Here is a 16,934-nt window from a genome sequence, read left to right as displayed (position 1 = left end):
CCAAAGAGGGAAGCCTTCTACCACCCATTCGGACCCTCATCTCTGTAGCAGGGGACTCAGGCCCAGAAGACAACTGAGGTCTCTTCCTCTGCAGCCTTGGGAACCACAGCTGGAAAGCAGTGGGCTCCACCCACTCCTTTGAAGCCTTGTAGGTCCCTCAGCTCTGCTTGGCCTCAGTGGGCATCCTAAAAAAATGGGTCTTCCTGCCAGACCCCTCACAGCAGCCTGGTGGGGATGAATTAGAAAGTGCTCAGAAAGGAGCAAGTGGCTGGAATGTTCCTTAGACTGTGGTCCTGTCTGGATTGGCAACCTTGGTTCATTAGTTCCAACTTTGGGTTAATGCCTAATGCTGCAGAGAGATGGCATTGTGACCTGTCACTGGACAAAAGACACCCATTTGAAACAAAAGCTAGCATGAAGCTCTTTGCAGAGCAGGCTGCAGCCTAGTGAGGCACCTAGTTTTGCCTACACTTGAGAAGCCTTAAGAACAACAGCTAAGCATGGCACGAAAAACCTTCACAGCCCCTCCATGAGGTATGCCATGGTTAGCTCCTTAAGAGAAGAAGAAACTGAGTCAGTGGAAAGCTAGGTAGCTTGTAGAAGGCCCTACAACACCAAATTAAACCCTGGTACTCTGGTCCCAGGGTCTCTGGAGGGAGGATGCTCCTAGTATCCCAGCTTTCTAAGATTCACATCAGCACCTCCTTGTCTCCTGGGGAGTAGAGGACCTACTGGATCTGAGAGTTGAGTTCCGAGCAGAAGTCCCAGCCCTTCTGGTTGCTTCTGTGTGGCCTCTCTGTCTTAGTTCCTTTATCTGAAAAGTGAGGGGATCCAACACCAACCTCAAGATTGTTGGTAGGTTCAAACAAGACACTGCAAGGCAATATAGTTTCCTGCCTAAGAGAACAGGTGAGAAGTCAATGGGAGACTTCATAGCTAATGGTATTTAACTTCCCCACGTCTTCATTTCATTCTATATATAATGGTGACAATAAAATGCTTGATCTGAGGTTTAAATGATATCTGATAGATGCTTATTAGCACAACTGATAATAACTGTTCAACCAAGTCACCACATGCAAGTGTCTGTCATAAAGCAGGGCTATGCTTTATGTGATGAAGCTGGCCATTGTCCCTAATGCAAAAGAAGTCCTATATGGGATAGAGAAATGTCAGTGACATAATGGTCTTGGCATGCTTCCGTCTTTAAAGGGCTCTGCACTGAGCTCTTGCAATTTGCTGGAGTCGCAGACCTCCTGAGCCAGAATTTGCATTTTGGCAAGAATCCAGGTGATTCCTAGGCACACTCAGGCTCTAGATGCACCAGTATTCGGGTGGAAAGAACAGCAGTGATAGCCCCGGGCATGGAGTAGGAAGGGTTAATGTTTCATTTGGCTCTGGCACAGGAAACAGAAGGTTCCAGAGATTGAAGCATATGAATGGATGAAACAGGAAGGCTCCCTTCCTGCCTGTGTTCTGGGCAGCTGGGGACTCCAGCTGAGATATGTTCGGAGCCTCCGAGCCTGAAAATCAGGCTGAGGCAAACCAAAGCCATTCTGCTCCTGTTCAGGGTGGCCTGGCAACATGAAGGCCCAGTCCTCAAGCCAAGGCCATCTGAGGTCTGAGGCAGAGTAGGCAGGCTGGAGGAATACCACAGGGTTTTGAGTAGGGCCCTCCCCGGAGAGGTTGGTGACCAGCCATGGGATAGCTGTGTGGGAGGGGGTTCCCTGTGTCTCCCTGGTAAACGTGGCCCTGCCTCCTGGCCCCTGCTGCCCTGGCCTCCAGTGGGCATGGACAGGATCTTAACTCAGAGCCTGCCTGTCTCTCCCCAGTGCTGGAGCAGCTGATCCCTGAGCTCACCGGGCTCCTCAGCCTCCTGGACCATGAGTACCTTAGTGACAGCACCCTGGAGAAGAAGATGGCCGTGGCCTCCATCCTGCAGAGCCTACAGCCCCTCCCAGGTCAGCCCTAAAGAATTTCATTAACAGACAGCAATGGTCCCATTCACACCAAGGCCTGTATAAGGCGATGTCTAAGCCTCATAGCACCACAGGGTTCTTCACTGTGGTCCGATATGCTCACCCACCCAGGCCCTGCCCCTCCATGTAGTCTTGGTGGTATTGTATGTGCTCCTCCATCCCCAGGGACTCACACAGAACATGCGCGTTCATATATTCACCATACATGATTCGCAATATAACACTCTCACACGTGACACACAGCAAATACTAACATATACCATATGTACACATACATACAGCGCATACAAGCACATGCTTTGGCTACGCTATAATCTATACATGTGTGTACAACATACGGGTTCAGGTAGATGCACACTCCTGTATGCTCTCTGACACACGATTCCTCACAAGTTAAATCAGTTCCCACTCATGCCGCCCTCTAAAACCACATATGTGTGCCTGACTGCCTATCAAGCAGCCTGCCTCCGCCTCTCTGAGACACCCCAAATCAGCAGAGAGCATCCTGTCTCTCCATAACTAACAAGCTGTATCCCATCCTTGTGGGGCTCCTGGAATCTAAAACTCTGAGCCATAGTGTCCCCCAAAAGAATGTCACCTGCTGCCACCCAGGATCACTGAGGGGTGCAAGGGACAAAGGTTCTTCCTCACTGGAGCCCTTTCTCCTTGACATCCCCGCACTGCCCTATAGCACTAGGTTTCTGGGTACCCTTCCATGTGGAGGCAGAGGGTGCAATCACGGTGACGATGCAGACAAGTGGAAAGAGGTGAGGTAGACTCCGCAGCTCACTGTCATTTGTCTTCTTCCCTCAGCAAAGGAAGTCTCCTACCTGTATGTGAATACTGCAGACCTGCACTCGGGGCCCAGCTTTGTGGAGTCTCTCTTTGAAGAATTTGGTAAGTTCCCTCTCCTAACTGTAGCTGTAAACCATCCCTCTACACACACACACGCACATACAAGCACACACACACAGGGTTCCACCTTGCGCTGCTCTTGGCTTTCACACTGAGCAGTTAAGTCTCCTTGGGCTCCTATGCCCTGGCAGCTCCAAATGCTGCCTAAATCTGTAGGTAAGGACTTACCCCAAGCTTGCAGGAGTTAATGGTGGTTACCTTAGTCATTGTTGTCCATCAGCCGTGGCCACGGAGCCTGGCTGGGAGGTACAGCAACTTGGCAGAAAATAGGAGTTATGACTGGGGAGAGTGGCTGCCTGAGCCTGAGAGCAGCCATACTGGCATGAGAGAGATGGGGTGCCGCCCAGCCATCCTAGCATAGAAACCACTTTCCTTCTCAGGAGAGAGCTATGATCTAGGAGAGTTTTTGAGAATACAATCCTTGTACAGCAGAGAGACACAGGAGTCCCTCTCCATCCCCCCAGGAAACCCCATGCTTCCGTGTCATCCTGTCAAAGACCTCCAAAGCACTTCACAAAGATATTCTACCGTGATCTCTGTCTGGAAGCCAGACAAGACAAATTAGCCCAGCCAGCCTACAGAAGACACTCAGGACACCCTGTTCAGCTCCTTGCTCATGTTGCTGACGATGGAAGAAGTAGGGTCTGGTTTCACAGGCAGGCTTCCTGGACCCCAAAGCCAGCCAGCCATCTTGCTTCTCTGCCATGCTTGTCCTTGGTTTTCTCTGTAGACTGTGACCTGGGTGACCTTCGGGATATGTCAGATGATGGGGAACCCAGCAAAGGAGCCAGCCCTGAGCCAACCAAGAGCCCATCTCTGAGAAGCGTGAGTCCTAGCCCCGTCTAGGAAGGGTGAGGGAAGGTTTTCCTACAACCCCAGGGGCTACTGAGGCTACATGGGACCCCCTTCTCTCCGTGGTGATGGTTAAGGGCAGATAGAGTACCATGTGGACATATCACTGGCCTGTGACATGCTTACAGTGCTTCATGTAGAACAGGGAGAAGGTGGTGAGCCTCGTCTCTATCCTCTGGCCCGAAGGACTTCACCACCCCAGCCTCAGGTTATATATACAGGAAGAGGAAAAGCTCTGGGCTAGGAAGTGAGGGTTCTACCAGTCCCCACTGATCTCCTGGGGAGCCTGAGATTTTAACACCTACAAAGGAAAGGATTAGATCCCAACCCCGGGACTACAGAGTTAGGCAGAAGCTTTGTCTGTCAACCACAGAATCTTATCATCACCTCTGTCACAGCTACTAGTTGCTAACTTGCTAGGCCCTTTACATGCACACAGCAACCAAATGTGTGTGGCATGCTCGCTATCCCCATTTTACAGATAAGGCTCAGAAAGGATAGTTACACACCCAGTGACCCAAAGCTAGGAAAGGACATTGCTGAGCTGAAAAGCTAAGGTTTCCTGACTCAATTTTGTTTTGTTTTGTTTTGAGACAGGTTTCTCTGTGTAGTCTTGGCTGTCCTGGACTCACTTTGTAAACCAGGCTGGGCTCGAACTCGCAGAGATCTTCCTGCCTCTGACTCTGCTTCCTTGAGTGCTGGGATTACAGGCTTGTGGCACCGCTCACTCAATTATATACTTCATGTTTACTTGTTCTGTTGCTCCTTGTCTGGTGGCAGAGCTCACACCGGTGTTGGAGAACTGTGGATGTCCGCACTCTAAAGTACAAAGGCCACTCTGGGCAATTTGCAGAACTCTCAGACCAAACAAAGGCTCTCTGACGCTGCGGAATGAGCTGCTCAACGTTACAGCCTACACCAGGCAGAGCGGCACATGCTGTAATTCCAGCAAGCAGAAGGGAGAGATGGGAGCATTGCAGTTCTGGGTCAGCCTGAGCTACACAATAAGATCTAAAAACACAAGAACAGCTTAGAGCTTCACGTTCAGAATGTCTCCTTGGAGCCCTGGCCTCCTGCCCTCGGGTCACCTGTTCCCCTCTGCTGTGTTCACAGTCAGCCCTCGTCACGAACCTTATTTGTTCCGCTGCAGGCAGCCGAAGTGCCCCCACCCCTGCCCAACAAGCCTCCACCTGAGGACTACTACGAAGAAGCCCTTCCCCTGAGCCCCGGCAAGTCCCCCGAATACATCAGCTCTCACAGTAAGTTCTGGTCCACTCGTGGCTTACACGAGTCCCTCCCTGAGAAGCAGCAGGTCATGAGCCGCCACCTGCCCAGTTCCATCACCTTTTCCTGAGAGGGGCTGCCCTGAGCTCCTAACCTTAGGACCAGTGGTATGGCCCAGGTTCTTGGCTTCTAGTCTCGGGTGTGTGGCCTAAGACAGACAGACCCTTGTCTTCTGAGGATCTTTGTTCCTCTACCTTTGAAACAAGGAGGCACTAGATCCATTCATAAAGAGCATTAGGACATAGTGACAGCCGTTAGCCCTGCTTCCAACTCCTTCACCCCTTCTTCTTATTTGGTATCACGGTTTGCTTCTGTGTGTGCGTATGAATGGCTCTTGTTACCATGGGATGTGACCCATGGTCCAAACCAAGCTTCATGGTTCAGCCCCAGGGAGTAATATCATGCAGTGGTACAGGCAAAAATAGTAGAGGCTTTACATATATAGTTCAACCATTTTTTAAACTATGAATATTTTATATTTAATTATTATTTCCTTATAGCATAATGCTTATAAATAGCATACATATAATTTATACATAAGTATGTACAAAAATTCTGTGTACGTATTATAATAGATGGGACAGGCTCTTAAGTTGGCCCCAAACAAAGAGTCCTTGTTCTCCCACTGATTCCCCAGTGTGCAGCATGAGGATCAGGTGGAGTCCCTTTACTCAGCATAAGGACTTGCCATTGCACCGGGAAACTGTGGGTTTGGAGGTCCAAGCATGCGCGGCTGAGTTTGTAGATGGTAATGTCAGCGTACTGCTCCCCCCCTGCCCCCCGCAGCACAGTAGACCATTTTCCACCTGCTGAACTGGAAATCAAACAGGTATGCCCCATCAGAAACAAACTCACAAGGTACACATGAATGACCTAGTCGTGGAGGAAAATCAAGCACAGAATATTTCACAGAACACGATTTCATTTGTTTGTTTGTTTTCTAACAGTATATATACCTTCATGCATTGATTTTAACAATTTTTCTAGGAAGCTAGTAACAGGGTTTTTCTGTGGGAAATGAATAGAAATCCAGGTGGGACACTGGGCAGGTAGCCCAGGGACAGAGCCCTTGTACAAAATAAAACAATTAATAATAGGTGAGTGTGGGCTGTAATTTGAGAACACTTCTTATTTAAGCCAGTTTGATGACATTCACTAGAATCCCAGTTACTAGGACCCTGAGGCAGAAGGATTACTTGAGCTCAGGAGTTTGAGGCCCCTTCTCCACAGAAGCTAGTGAGGAAGAGAAGGAAGACATAAGTAAACCTGGGTGAGGGGAACATGCGCTTTCATTCACACTCTTGCACTGCTTATATTTTCCCATGGGCAAAAGTTTTCTCACTGTGATAAAATAGAAGACTGTCACATTGTTTTGGAAAGTGTCTAGCTGTGCATTCAGTATTACACAGCCACCATCGCTACCTAAACCTCAGGCATTTTGATCATCCCTAAAAGAACCTGGACCATGAAGTGTAGTCCCTGCTCAGTCACTGCTTCTCCTCCCGAACACCCCAGCCTCTGCCAGTCACCTGTCAGCTTTCTGGTAATATGGTTTTTGCCTATTCTGGGCATTTCATATAAATGGCAACATCCGACATGTGACCTTTCTAGCCTGGCTTATTTCACTTACCATGGAGTGCTTGCAAGATCTATTCGTGTTGCAATGGGCAGCAGACTGGTATGGCTGATATTCTTTTCTAAGGACATAAAACATTGGGCTTATCTATCCATCAGCTGGTGACATTTTGGCTGTTCACACCTGTTGTCTGTGGTGAGGTTGGACCAAGTGATCTGTGGCCTTCTTCATTCAGCCCTTGAGTCTCCAGTTCTTTGTCACAGAGCTGAAGGAGGAAATGTTTCCCCTCTGGTCCATTAAGGGCAAAGGAATAAGGAAGAGACAAGGTACTTTCTGGGCCCCAAGTTTCATGCCAAGTGCCCTGGCAAGAAGAGGCTACCTAACTGTCCCAGAGAGCTTACTTCTTTCATACAGGGCAGAGAAGCCCTCTCCTGGGAAGGCAGGAAGGGGGCCCTCAGGAAAGACCATTCAGGGAGGAGCCTACCACCAAACCAGCCAGTCACACTGCTCTTTCTCTCATACACAGTGTCCAGCCATGCCCGGAGTTACAGTTTCACCCCTGCATAGCCCAATTCCCCTACTGCCAACTTCTCCAATCCACCTTGCAGGTCACACTGCCAACACGTAGGCCTCAGAGAGGCAAAGGCAGGCTCCAAGCCTCACTTGGGAGCGAGCCGAGCATCCCGGCAGCTAGGGACTTCAATACAGCTTTCCTCAGGAAACAGATGGACAGGAGAGACCCAACAACCCAGAGTGAGCCAGCCTAGGAGAATGAAGGCATCCGGCTCTGTTCTGATCTAGGCTCGGCCACCAGCAATCACCGTGGGCCTGTTGCCCTGCGTGTAAAATGGAACCAAAGCCTTTCTTTTGCAGCAGGTACTCCACACCCTGTAACGCAGAGACCAGAGCTGTGACAGGGACATTCACACCTGCTCAGTGTCACTGGGGAATGAGAAGAAACATGTCTGAGCTGGGTCTTGAAGAGTGGGGAGTAATTTTCTGATAAAAATGTAAGAAGGCACAGAGAATAGCACGAACACAGCCTGGAGGTCTGACGGGACCCAGCAAGGCACTGTGTAGTGATGGGTATGTAGGGTTAAGTGGGAAGCCAGAGCAGAAGAATTAGGACCCCACACCCAGGCTGAAGCTGCCCTGAGTCCCCGCTCTCCATCCCCAAGGCTTTCCCAGCCCTGCCCCTGGATTCTCCCCATATTTCTTTAAGGTCAGCTCTTTCTGACAACCCCACAGATGGCTGCAGCCCAGCCCAGTCGATTGTGGATGGCTACTACGAGGACGCGGACAAGAGCTACCCCACAACGAGGATGAATGGAGAGCTGAAGAACTCCTGTAGGTACTGGGCAGCTGCTCCCACAGCTGTCCTCCTGAAGAGCTGGCCCTCGGCATGCACACATGCACCTCACCAGGCTGTGATCACCAAACAGCCCCAAAGCCCCTGTCCTCATTGGGTTCAGTAGAGAGACCACTGGAATGGGAGTTACTTCAATCTTGCCTTTCCTGATTCTTAGGGAAGTTCAGTTTCCTTATCTGTCCCGGGCAGTTGCTGGGTTGTGAGGATGATCTGAGACTGGCTGTGGATGGTGATGAGGTCAGGGCAATACGAGAAGTTTGCTGAGCCGTCATTGGTATACGACACTTAGTTAAACATTTTCCATACCGTAAGGTCCAAGGCACCAGATGAAGTAGAATCTGGTACTTATCATGACTACATATTGGGGAGGAACTCCAAGAAGTGAAATCACTATGACCCCATCACAGAGGTCAATCCAAAGCAAAGCTTTTGAGTAAGGCCTACAATCTGTCCTTGTTCTTCCTCTGCCTTCCATAGCTCGGGCCCAGAGCAGGCTGCCTGCCAGGGTAAAATGGGGATTTCCCCAGAGTGGCACAGAGGCTGAGGGTCCTTTCCCATGACACCCACAGACAATGACTCTGACGCCATGAGTAGCTCCTATGAGTCCTACGATGAGGAGGAGGAGGAAGAGAAGGGGCAGCAGCCCAGGCACCAGTGGCCCTCAGAGGAGGCCTCCATGCACCTGGTGAGGGACTGCAGGATATGTGCCTTCCTGCTTCGGAAAAAGCGCTTCGGGCAGTGGGCCAAGCAGCTGACGGTCATCAAGGAGGAGCAGCTACTGGTGAGTTGACTCACTGGAGGCTTGTGGGTGTGTCCTTATGTGCCTGAGGGTATGACTGGTCGGCACAGAACCTCGGGGCATGATATATCAGAGCTGCAGCACGCGTGTGCGCACACACACACAGAATCAGATGGAGGCTCACCTAGTTTTTCTTTTTTCTAGAATTTAAAAAAATTACTTTAAAATATCCATTTTCTTTATTATGCAAGTTAGTGTAATCATTAATAAACTAGGGGAAGGGTCAGGAATGTAGGTCAATATCCAGGTATTTGCCTAGCATGCAGTCCCCAGCACCACAAAAAAATAAAAAATAAATAAATAAACAAACTCACTAGGAGAAAAAGAAAATGATTTAAAAAAAAAAAATTATAATCCCAGCAGTTGAGAGGTGGAGGCAGGGGGATTTTCATGACTTCAAGTTGAGCCAGTGCTATATAGCAAGACCTTGAAGAAAGACAAAGCAAAAGAACAAAGCAATGAAGCTCGTTGGTCGAGAGATAATGGAGATGGCTCACCAGGTAAGAGCAGTGACTGCTCTTGCTGAAGACCTGGGATCTATTCCCAGCACCCACATGTTGGCTCACGTGGCTTTGAGACCTTTCCTCACCCTGGGCAGTGAAGACTGACTGCAGGCCAGGGCCAATCCGAGGGTCATGATGTGCATATTTCCAGTTCTTCCACCTCCCTCTCTCTATTCTTCTTGACTGCCTACTGCTGCCAGACCCTCCAGCCCAGAGGATGGAGGAGGAGGAGGAGGAAGGCAGCCAGGCTCAGCCCAACTCCAAAGAGAGTGGTATAATAGTTCTCCAGTACAGGAGGCTCTTGCTGTGGTGTTTGTAAATGTTCCTTTTATCACGTGCAGGCCAAGCCCCTACCCTCTACTCTGTGTCCCTGCTTTATAGCATATGTGGTTCCAAATCTTATCAAGAACCTGTTTCTGCCTCTGTTGACTTAGGTGCTTTTTCTCTCCTCTCTCATTATGACAAATTGTGTGGATATTTGAATGTTAAGCCACCCCCCTGTGTTCCTAGAATAAACCAGTAATGGTCCTGTGTTTTTGTAAGAGGCTAGATTCTGTTTGCTAGTGTTTCATTTAGGGCTCTCAACTCCATTATAAAAGAAAGTATACTATGAGTTTTTCTCTTTTGTATTTTTTCATGTATTTATTTACTGGGGGGAGGGGCATGCATGCCATGTCAAATATGTAACAGAGAGGACAAATTGCTGGAGTTGGTTCTCAGCTTCCACCATGGGGGTTTCAGGGATCAAGCTCAGATGACCAAGCTTGGTAACAAATGTCTTTACCCACTGGGCTGTGTTAACCTTTTGTTTTTTTAAGCTTTTGGTATCATAATCACAGGTTTCACTAGGAAAGACCTCTTCCATACATGTATAGATTTTGCGCATAGTCACATTTCTGTCACCCTCTTCTCCCATCCCAGCTAATCCCCTTCCACTTCCTGCTAGCCCTTTACCCCTCCTTTGTGTATGTGTGTGAATCAGTGAGCTCACTTGGATTGTTTACAGAAGCATAGGCACCTTACCCGTGTATACATTACTGAAGGAAATGTCTCTCCCTGTGCCAGCAAACCATTCTCTACATATAGATCCCTTTTTGTAGCATTGCTGTCAAGTTCTGGTGCGGAGGTTAAGGCTGACATCACTATAAGAAAGCCCATCTTTTCAAGGTCAGCACTGCATATACCTGCCAGGATTTACTCCTAATGTTCTGCCGTGCAGCCCTTTCAGCTGGCGTCCTCCTAGGCCAGCCTATTTTTTTCCCCCTCTGGTTCTTCAACCCACATAGTCTTCCTAGAATTGTGCTATAGTCTGCCTTTTCCTCACAGACAGCTGTGCTGGAAGATTCCCAAAGGACCCCCACCCCCACCCCTGGCGTCTCTCTGTGAGGTATCACTCGTAGTAGGAACTCTTCTCTGTGTGAGGGTGTCCTCCCCCTCTCCACCCTCTTCTGCAGAAGGTCCTGACCCCCCTCTCTCCCTGTGCAGTGTTACAAAAGTTCCAAGGACCGACAGCCACATCTGAGGCTGGCCCTAGATGGTTGCACCGTTGTCTATGTGCCCAAGGACAGCCGACACAAGCGGCACGAACTGCGCTTCTCCCAGGGGCCCACAGAGGTGCTGGTGCTGGCTCTGCAGAGCAAGGAGCAGGCTGAAGAATGGCTGAAGGTATGCGCACACAGGACAAACAGGAGGCTCCGGCCCGTCCTCCCTCCCTTCCTCTCTTTCCCCAGGCTTAGGGTCCAAACCTTGGAGGCTTGGAGGCTTAGGGGAAAAAGGATCCAGGTGCCCTGTGTATGACTCCTATCAAATGGACCTTGGATATTGGCAACACAGACCTCATATAGGAGGTCTATAATCATCCAGCTATTAAAGTTTCCTATACAGCAGCTTGCTATCAGCACAACCTACACTTCTGGAACAGTGAACTTCATGCCTTTGAAAACTGATTTTTATCGTTAGGCCAGCTAGCCCTTTTAATTTAATAGAAGAGGGGGAGGGATCCTTTCTTGTTTTTAGATGGAAATGTACATTTTTTGTAATACTCGCTGGAGTCCAACACCATTATGGTGTCACAGATCCATGAGGCCACCATGTATTAATCACTTTGTACCATGCAATGTGCCAAAAGCCTCATGCATATGACCATTGAGGGCTGTTGTTACTTACATTCAAAGGTGGGTAAACTGAGGCACAAAGAACCTAATGCGATTTCCAAAGATCACAGACTAGGGCATCAAGCGACTGGGGCCAAAATTTGAAGCTAAGTAGATCTACTTCAAAATAGGCATGGTGGTATAGTGATGACAAGGGATTTTCTTTAATACATGGATTTGAGTTCAAGTTCTGCAGCTTAAATAGCATTCGCTGGCTGTGAGATCTGCAAATGACATTACTTTCCTCTGTCTTGGTTTTCTCTCCTGTTAAATGGTTCTTTTAAGGATTCAACACGCCAGCTAGCCCAGAGCCTGCCGGCCAGGCAGTAAGTAAACAGTAGTGCTGGTTAGTTTCTGATGATGGTGATGGTGGCACTACCCTGCCCCCAGTCCCTTCCAGCAGACCCTCCATCCCTCCACTCCACCAGATGCCCTGCTCTCCTCTCCCATCTTCCTGTTGGAACAATAAAGCCAAGCCCCTCCTTTTACCCCCTCCTCCCTTCTCCCTTCCTTCCGGTGATAACCAGCTCTCCCCCCTGGAATGTTTGGTATTCTTGTCCTTACTTTTGTGTCCAGAGGGGAAGGAAGGGGAGAGAACATGCCTTCGGGAGCCTCAAGCTTCAGGCTCCATAAAAGTCGGAAGCTGGAGTGGAGCGTTAGGCCCAGAGTTCAAAGGGATCTGCCAGGCCATTCTGGTCCTCTGTAGTGTAGCCCGAGGTTTACAGCCAGGCAGATACATAGCCTACTGAGGGGTCCTGCTGCCCCCAGCAGAGCCTTCATCTCCCTGAGTCAAACCATCTCTGCTGTAACTTGAGGATCACAGACTCCTGGGGGGATAAATGCTGTTCTCTAGATGAGCATCAGATGGTGCCCTTTGGTTTGGGTTTTGGGGTTTTTTTGAGACAGGGTTTCTCTGTGTAGCCCTGGCTGTCCTAACTCACTTGGCAGACCAGGCTGGCCACAAACTTGGAGATCCACCTGCCTCTGCCTTACGAGTGCTGGGAGATGTGCAACACCAAGCCCAGTTTAGGTAGTGGCTTTTTAAATTTTATCACCTGCAAGCTTATTCTAACAACCTTGAGTAAGTGAAAAGGACACCGCTGAGGCAATTTCCCTGTCACTGGCAGCAAGGTGATGCCCCCAGGCTCCTGCAGGCTGTGATAAAAGTCCTAGCCCTCATATAAGCAGGCCCCTCACCACTGGGAGTCTTCAAGATTCACGCCACTCTTCCCAGGCTCACTCTGCAGCGGAGAGCCGAGAGCCGTGTTCTTAGGAATGTAAAAAGCCCTTTTGGAAAGACTAACACAGCCACATTTATGGAGATGACTATTTCAGCCCTACTCTGCCTCCTGGTGGCCCCAAACCGCCTCACAACAGTCTTGATCCCACAAACACCAGCCATGCTTCTGTCCCCTGAGCTGTTGTGCCTGTTCCCAGCTGTATGTCCCTTTCCTAGGTTATCCGAGAGGTCAGCCGGCCTATTGGGGGAGCCGAGGGCTTGGAGGCCCCTAGATCCCCAGTCTTCCTGTGCAAGCTGGATCAGGACAAGGTATGTCTATCTCCAGTCATCTCCTCTGGGTAAAGTAGTGGGCACTAGGCACAGGTCACAGCTTGGTGGTGAAGACACACACACACACACACACACACACACCCCTGTGGCACCATACAAGTTCAGCAGCAAAGTGGCAAGTGCCTGTTACTCAGACCTTAGCCTCTGACAACCTGCCTGCCCTAAGAACTAAAGGAGGAGAGATTTATTCTGGCTCAGCCCACAGTCAGCTGGCAGCTGCGAGCTACAGGCCTTGAGTGGGGCTGAGCAGCGTCGGGGTGCTCTATTGCAATAGTAGGAAGGGGTGGGAAACGTGTAGGCAGGCAGTGCAGCTCACCTCATAAAAGGCAAAGCAGACAGAGAGGGAGGAAGGGACCAGGTGTAGCTTCTCTCATACCTGGCCTAACCCGTTCTGTTGCCTCCCCTCAGTTTCAGAGAGTTAATTTTAGCGGTGAGTAATCCCACTGGAAGAAAAGCCCTTAGGAGCCAGTCTCCTCTCAGAAGCCCCACTTCTGGAATGCTTGTGTTGGAGACCGATTTTCCAAAGAGAAAACTGCAACACCAAGTCCAGTAGTAACGAGGGGACAGAGATAGAGGTTAAGCCCACACAGGCTGGCTCTTGAGGGCTCTTCTGTTGCAACGGAGCACCCTGAACAGCCACTGGGCAAATTCTGTAGGCAGGCTCCACCCAAACCAGGCCCTGTGCAGAAACCCGTATGACCCCTGACCTCACTACGCCTACAGCCCAGTGGTCAGGCAGGTGTGAGGCAAAACAGTCAGACTGTGTTGTAACTGCTGCTCTGGGTTCAAGCCAAATGAGGTAGTGCCAGGTTCCTGGTGAGTGTGTGTCAGCGAGGCATGCTCCTGTCTCAGAGGCATGCTCCTAAGGAAGTCAAGTTGCTTCAGACAAGGATCAAGAAAGGCAAAAAATAAAATAAAATAAAGATGCTCTAGCAGCGGGAATGGGCAGCAGAGCAGAGAAACTGGGATTGAGTGGACTGTATGGCTTAGTCTAGAGATGGGGAACTCGTAGAGCTGGCCCTGGACAGGGATGGGAAATGGAAGGGGGAGCTTAGGATGGCTGGAGTACTGGGAAGCATGGCTGCCTGTGCTGAGCCTTAAAGCGTAGACATGATGTAATTGAGCCAAGGGGGCTGAAGGGAGGGAACAGCAAAAGCAAAGATGTGAGGTCAGAAAGACCTCGGGGTTTTGGTCTCAGGTATATAGTGAAGGGGAAGCCCAACCTGCCCATGCTTAGCCTTTGCCAGCAGTGAGGCCCTTAGGAAAAGGACACTGGAAGAGAGGTGTGAATTTGCAGATACCCGCTATGATATGGTGCGGCTCAAAGGCTCTATAGAGCAACAGTCACACAAGCTCTGCAGTGGAGTTCTCTGCCGTGGTGGGTCTACAGGGGGAGGGCACTTGACGTGCTCATGATAGTCTTCTATCATGGAAGAAGAGATGGGGTGTTGGGTTGGTGGGGGTCTCTTTCCATGGGATCACAGAAACTGAGGGAAACATACCTCTCTTGTCCTCACTGCTGTCTTGTACTGCGTTTATCACAAACCATCCCTGGGCCTAGTGGATCCTTCTCAGAATCGGCTGAACAACTATCGTTCTATATTCTTGAAGGACTGGATCTCATATTTAATACTGTCTCAAGTCTGGATGGGCCAAGTTTAGCTTCTTGAAGCAAGATAGTAGTGCATTTCATGGGTTGTCAGAACCAACTTAATCACCTCATAGATTCATGTGGGCCAGCTCTCTGGCGCTTCACAGTGGCTTTCTCAAGTGAGTGTAATTGACATGAGAAGACAGAGCCTTGGGAAGAAGGATTTTTCCCACAGCTAATAAGTAATAGAAGCATTATGATTTCCTCCATCATTTCTGGTCCACCTCCTTTGTAGCATATGAGTAGCATAATTGGCATAATTAATCAGTGAAGGTATGAGTGTTTCACTGTTGATATAATGAGTAAAAATAGTGGAAGCAAAGTTGTGTGTGTGTGTGTTCCTGTTGGCATATAGGAAGCCCGGCGGTTGCTCAGCAACCTCTGAAATCATCACCTGCCACTGCCACCAGGGGCCCAGGATAAAAGACCTGGCTCTTACTGCTAACTCTCTCTCCTCTCTTGCATTCTCTGCCTGTCCCTCCGTCTCCTTCCCCATTTTGCTCTCCCACACTGTCTGTCTGTCTCTCTCATGGCTCACTCAGACTATATCTCCTCTCCCTCTCTCCCCCACTCTTCCTACGATAAACTTTCCTGTACCACACCTGTTGTGTGGCGTGTGGTTTACGTATTGTAACAGTTCCTCATCCTCTCCTTCAAGGTAGAATTATAATGGACTTCTGCTGATCATTGGGTCTTGTGGTGACTCCTTTGAAAACATCTTGTAGCTCATTCCTTTTCCTCTATGATGTCGCCTTGGTCCATCCCTTTCTGGAACTTAATCCTGGCCAACTTGCCCAGTGGCTCTTCAGCATCCCTTTTGTCCATCCCTCTGGTGCTTCTGGGTTGCATTCACATCCCACTTAAATGCTTGCCCAGCTCCCTGCCCCTTGCCAGATACAGCACCTATTCCAGTATGTTGTGATGGATGCACTGTATCTGATGACTCCACTCCGTTGTAGAGTGTAACCTGAAGACATGGCCTTGTCTCCATCAGAGTGTAACCTGAAGACATGGCCATGTCTCCATCGTTGCTACCTTCCTGATAATATTGGTGCGGTATCAGATACTTGATAGCAGCTCCTTGGAGAATTGATGGAAGATTGGGTAAATAAGGGAGTGCTTCTGAGAGTGCCCCCTATGTGACACTGTCTGTGTCCTCCCCAGAGATTGTCCCAAGAGAAACAGAACTCAGACTCTGACAGCCTGGGTATGAATGACAGCAGTTCCACTCTCAGCCGCCGAGAAGCCTGTGAACATGGTAGGAGCTTCCACTAGTCCATGCTGGAGAATGTCAAATGGGAGGGACTTTGCTATAGGTACACAGAGCAGGTCCTGGGGAGCAGAGTAAGGCCTCTCTCTGGGTCTTTCAACTCTAGTAATTATAGGCAAGTTGCAAGGGCTCCTGGGAAGGCCAAAGATGGGTAGAAGTGGGACCATGACCTCCTTCCCCATCCGCTATAACCACTCCTGTGCCACCAGGCAAAGTGAAGAAGAACAGCCTGGCTGAACTGAAGGGCTCCATGAGCAGAGCCGCAGGCCGCAAGATCACACGCATCATCAGTTTCTCCAAAAAGAAGGCGCTGTCTGAGGGCCTGCAGACGTCCAGCGTGGATGAGGTTCCCTGCTGTGGTAAGTGAAGACTCAGAGGAGGCGGTTCAGCGCCTTGAACCCAGGCCCCTGGGGCTGACTCCAGGAGACTCGCCACATCTTAGTCCCTGCCCTTTCCTCTGGATGGCTGGCCTCCACTCTGACAATATCCATGGCATGCATCCCTTCACTCCTGAGGGTGAAAGGGTTGCCTTGGAAGGAAAAAGTGAATGACCATCATATCTATGATTCCTGTGAACCCAGTCAAACCACTGTCCACCCCTAGGCCTCAGTTTCCTCTGCTGGGATCAGAACTTCAAGATTATAGGTCATCTGTGTCTAAATAGTAGGTTTGAGGCCATAGTCCAGCCTGGAGTACATGGACCCTATCTCAAAAAGAAACAACAGTAAATGTATGTAGGTCGCATATAGATGTGTGTGTGGCTTATATCCTGTCCTTTATAAGCTAGGAAAAATAAAAGTTACATAAAAACACGGCTGCTGCTTTTATGGAGCCAGAAGGATTTTAACTCAGTGTGGGGAAACTCTTTGTAGAGACTGGAGTTGCCTCCTTGGAGGGGCAAGCACGTTGAAAGGCAGAGCTTTCTGGTTTGTATACATATAAATGTAACTGTATATAGGTTACAGCCTAGTCTGATTGGGAAGCAGAAGTAAAAATATTAAGTACTTTTTAAG

At 49.5% G+C, this 16,934-nt stretch overlaps 1 protein-coding gene across 2 annotated transcripts in view; it reads left to right on the top strand.

The window, feature by feature from the left end:
- The window catches only part of Afap1l1 (actin filament associated protein 1 like 1), a 59,064-nt gene that overhangs the window by 24,295 nt on the left and 17,835 nt on the right, over positions 1-16,934 (top strand). For both annotated transcript variants that reach the window (XM_055622850.1, XM_055622849.1), the window contains exons 2-11: positions 1,833-1,961; positions 2,793-2,876; positions 3,625-3,719; positions 4,897-5,005; positions 7,855-7,953; positions 8,545-8,756; positions 10,763-10,942; positions 12,887-12,979; positions 15,816-15,909; positions 16,131-16,280. In XM_055622850.1, coding sequence (XP_055478825.1) covers positions 1,833-1,961; positions 2,793-2,876; positions 3,625-3,719; positions 4,897-5,005; positions 7,855-7,953; positions 8,545-8,756; positions 10,763-10,942; positions 12,887-12,979; positions 15,816-15,909; positions 16,131-16,280 — 1,245 coding nt within the window. The remainder of the gene's footprint in view (positions 1-1,832; positions 1,962-2,792; positions 2,877-3,624; positions 3,720-4,896; positions 5,006-7,854; positions 7,954-8,544; positions 8,757-10,762; positions 10,943-12,886; positions 12,980-15,815; positions 15,910-16,130; positions 16,281-16,934) is intronic.

The sequence above is a fragment of the Psammomys obesus genome, unplaced genomic scaffold (assembly GCF_907164565.1).
Source record: "Psammomys obesus unplaced genomic scaffold, mPsaObe1.curated_primary_1811, whole genome shotgun sequence".
NCBI classification, from domain to species: Eukaryota; Metazoa; Chordata; class Mammalia; order Rodentia; family Muridae; genus Psammomys; species Psammomys obesus.
The sequence above is the reverse complement of the archived record's forward strand: the minus strand, read 5'-3'. Positions and strand labels throughout refer to the sequence as shown.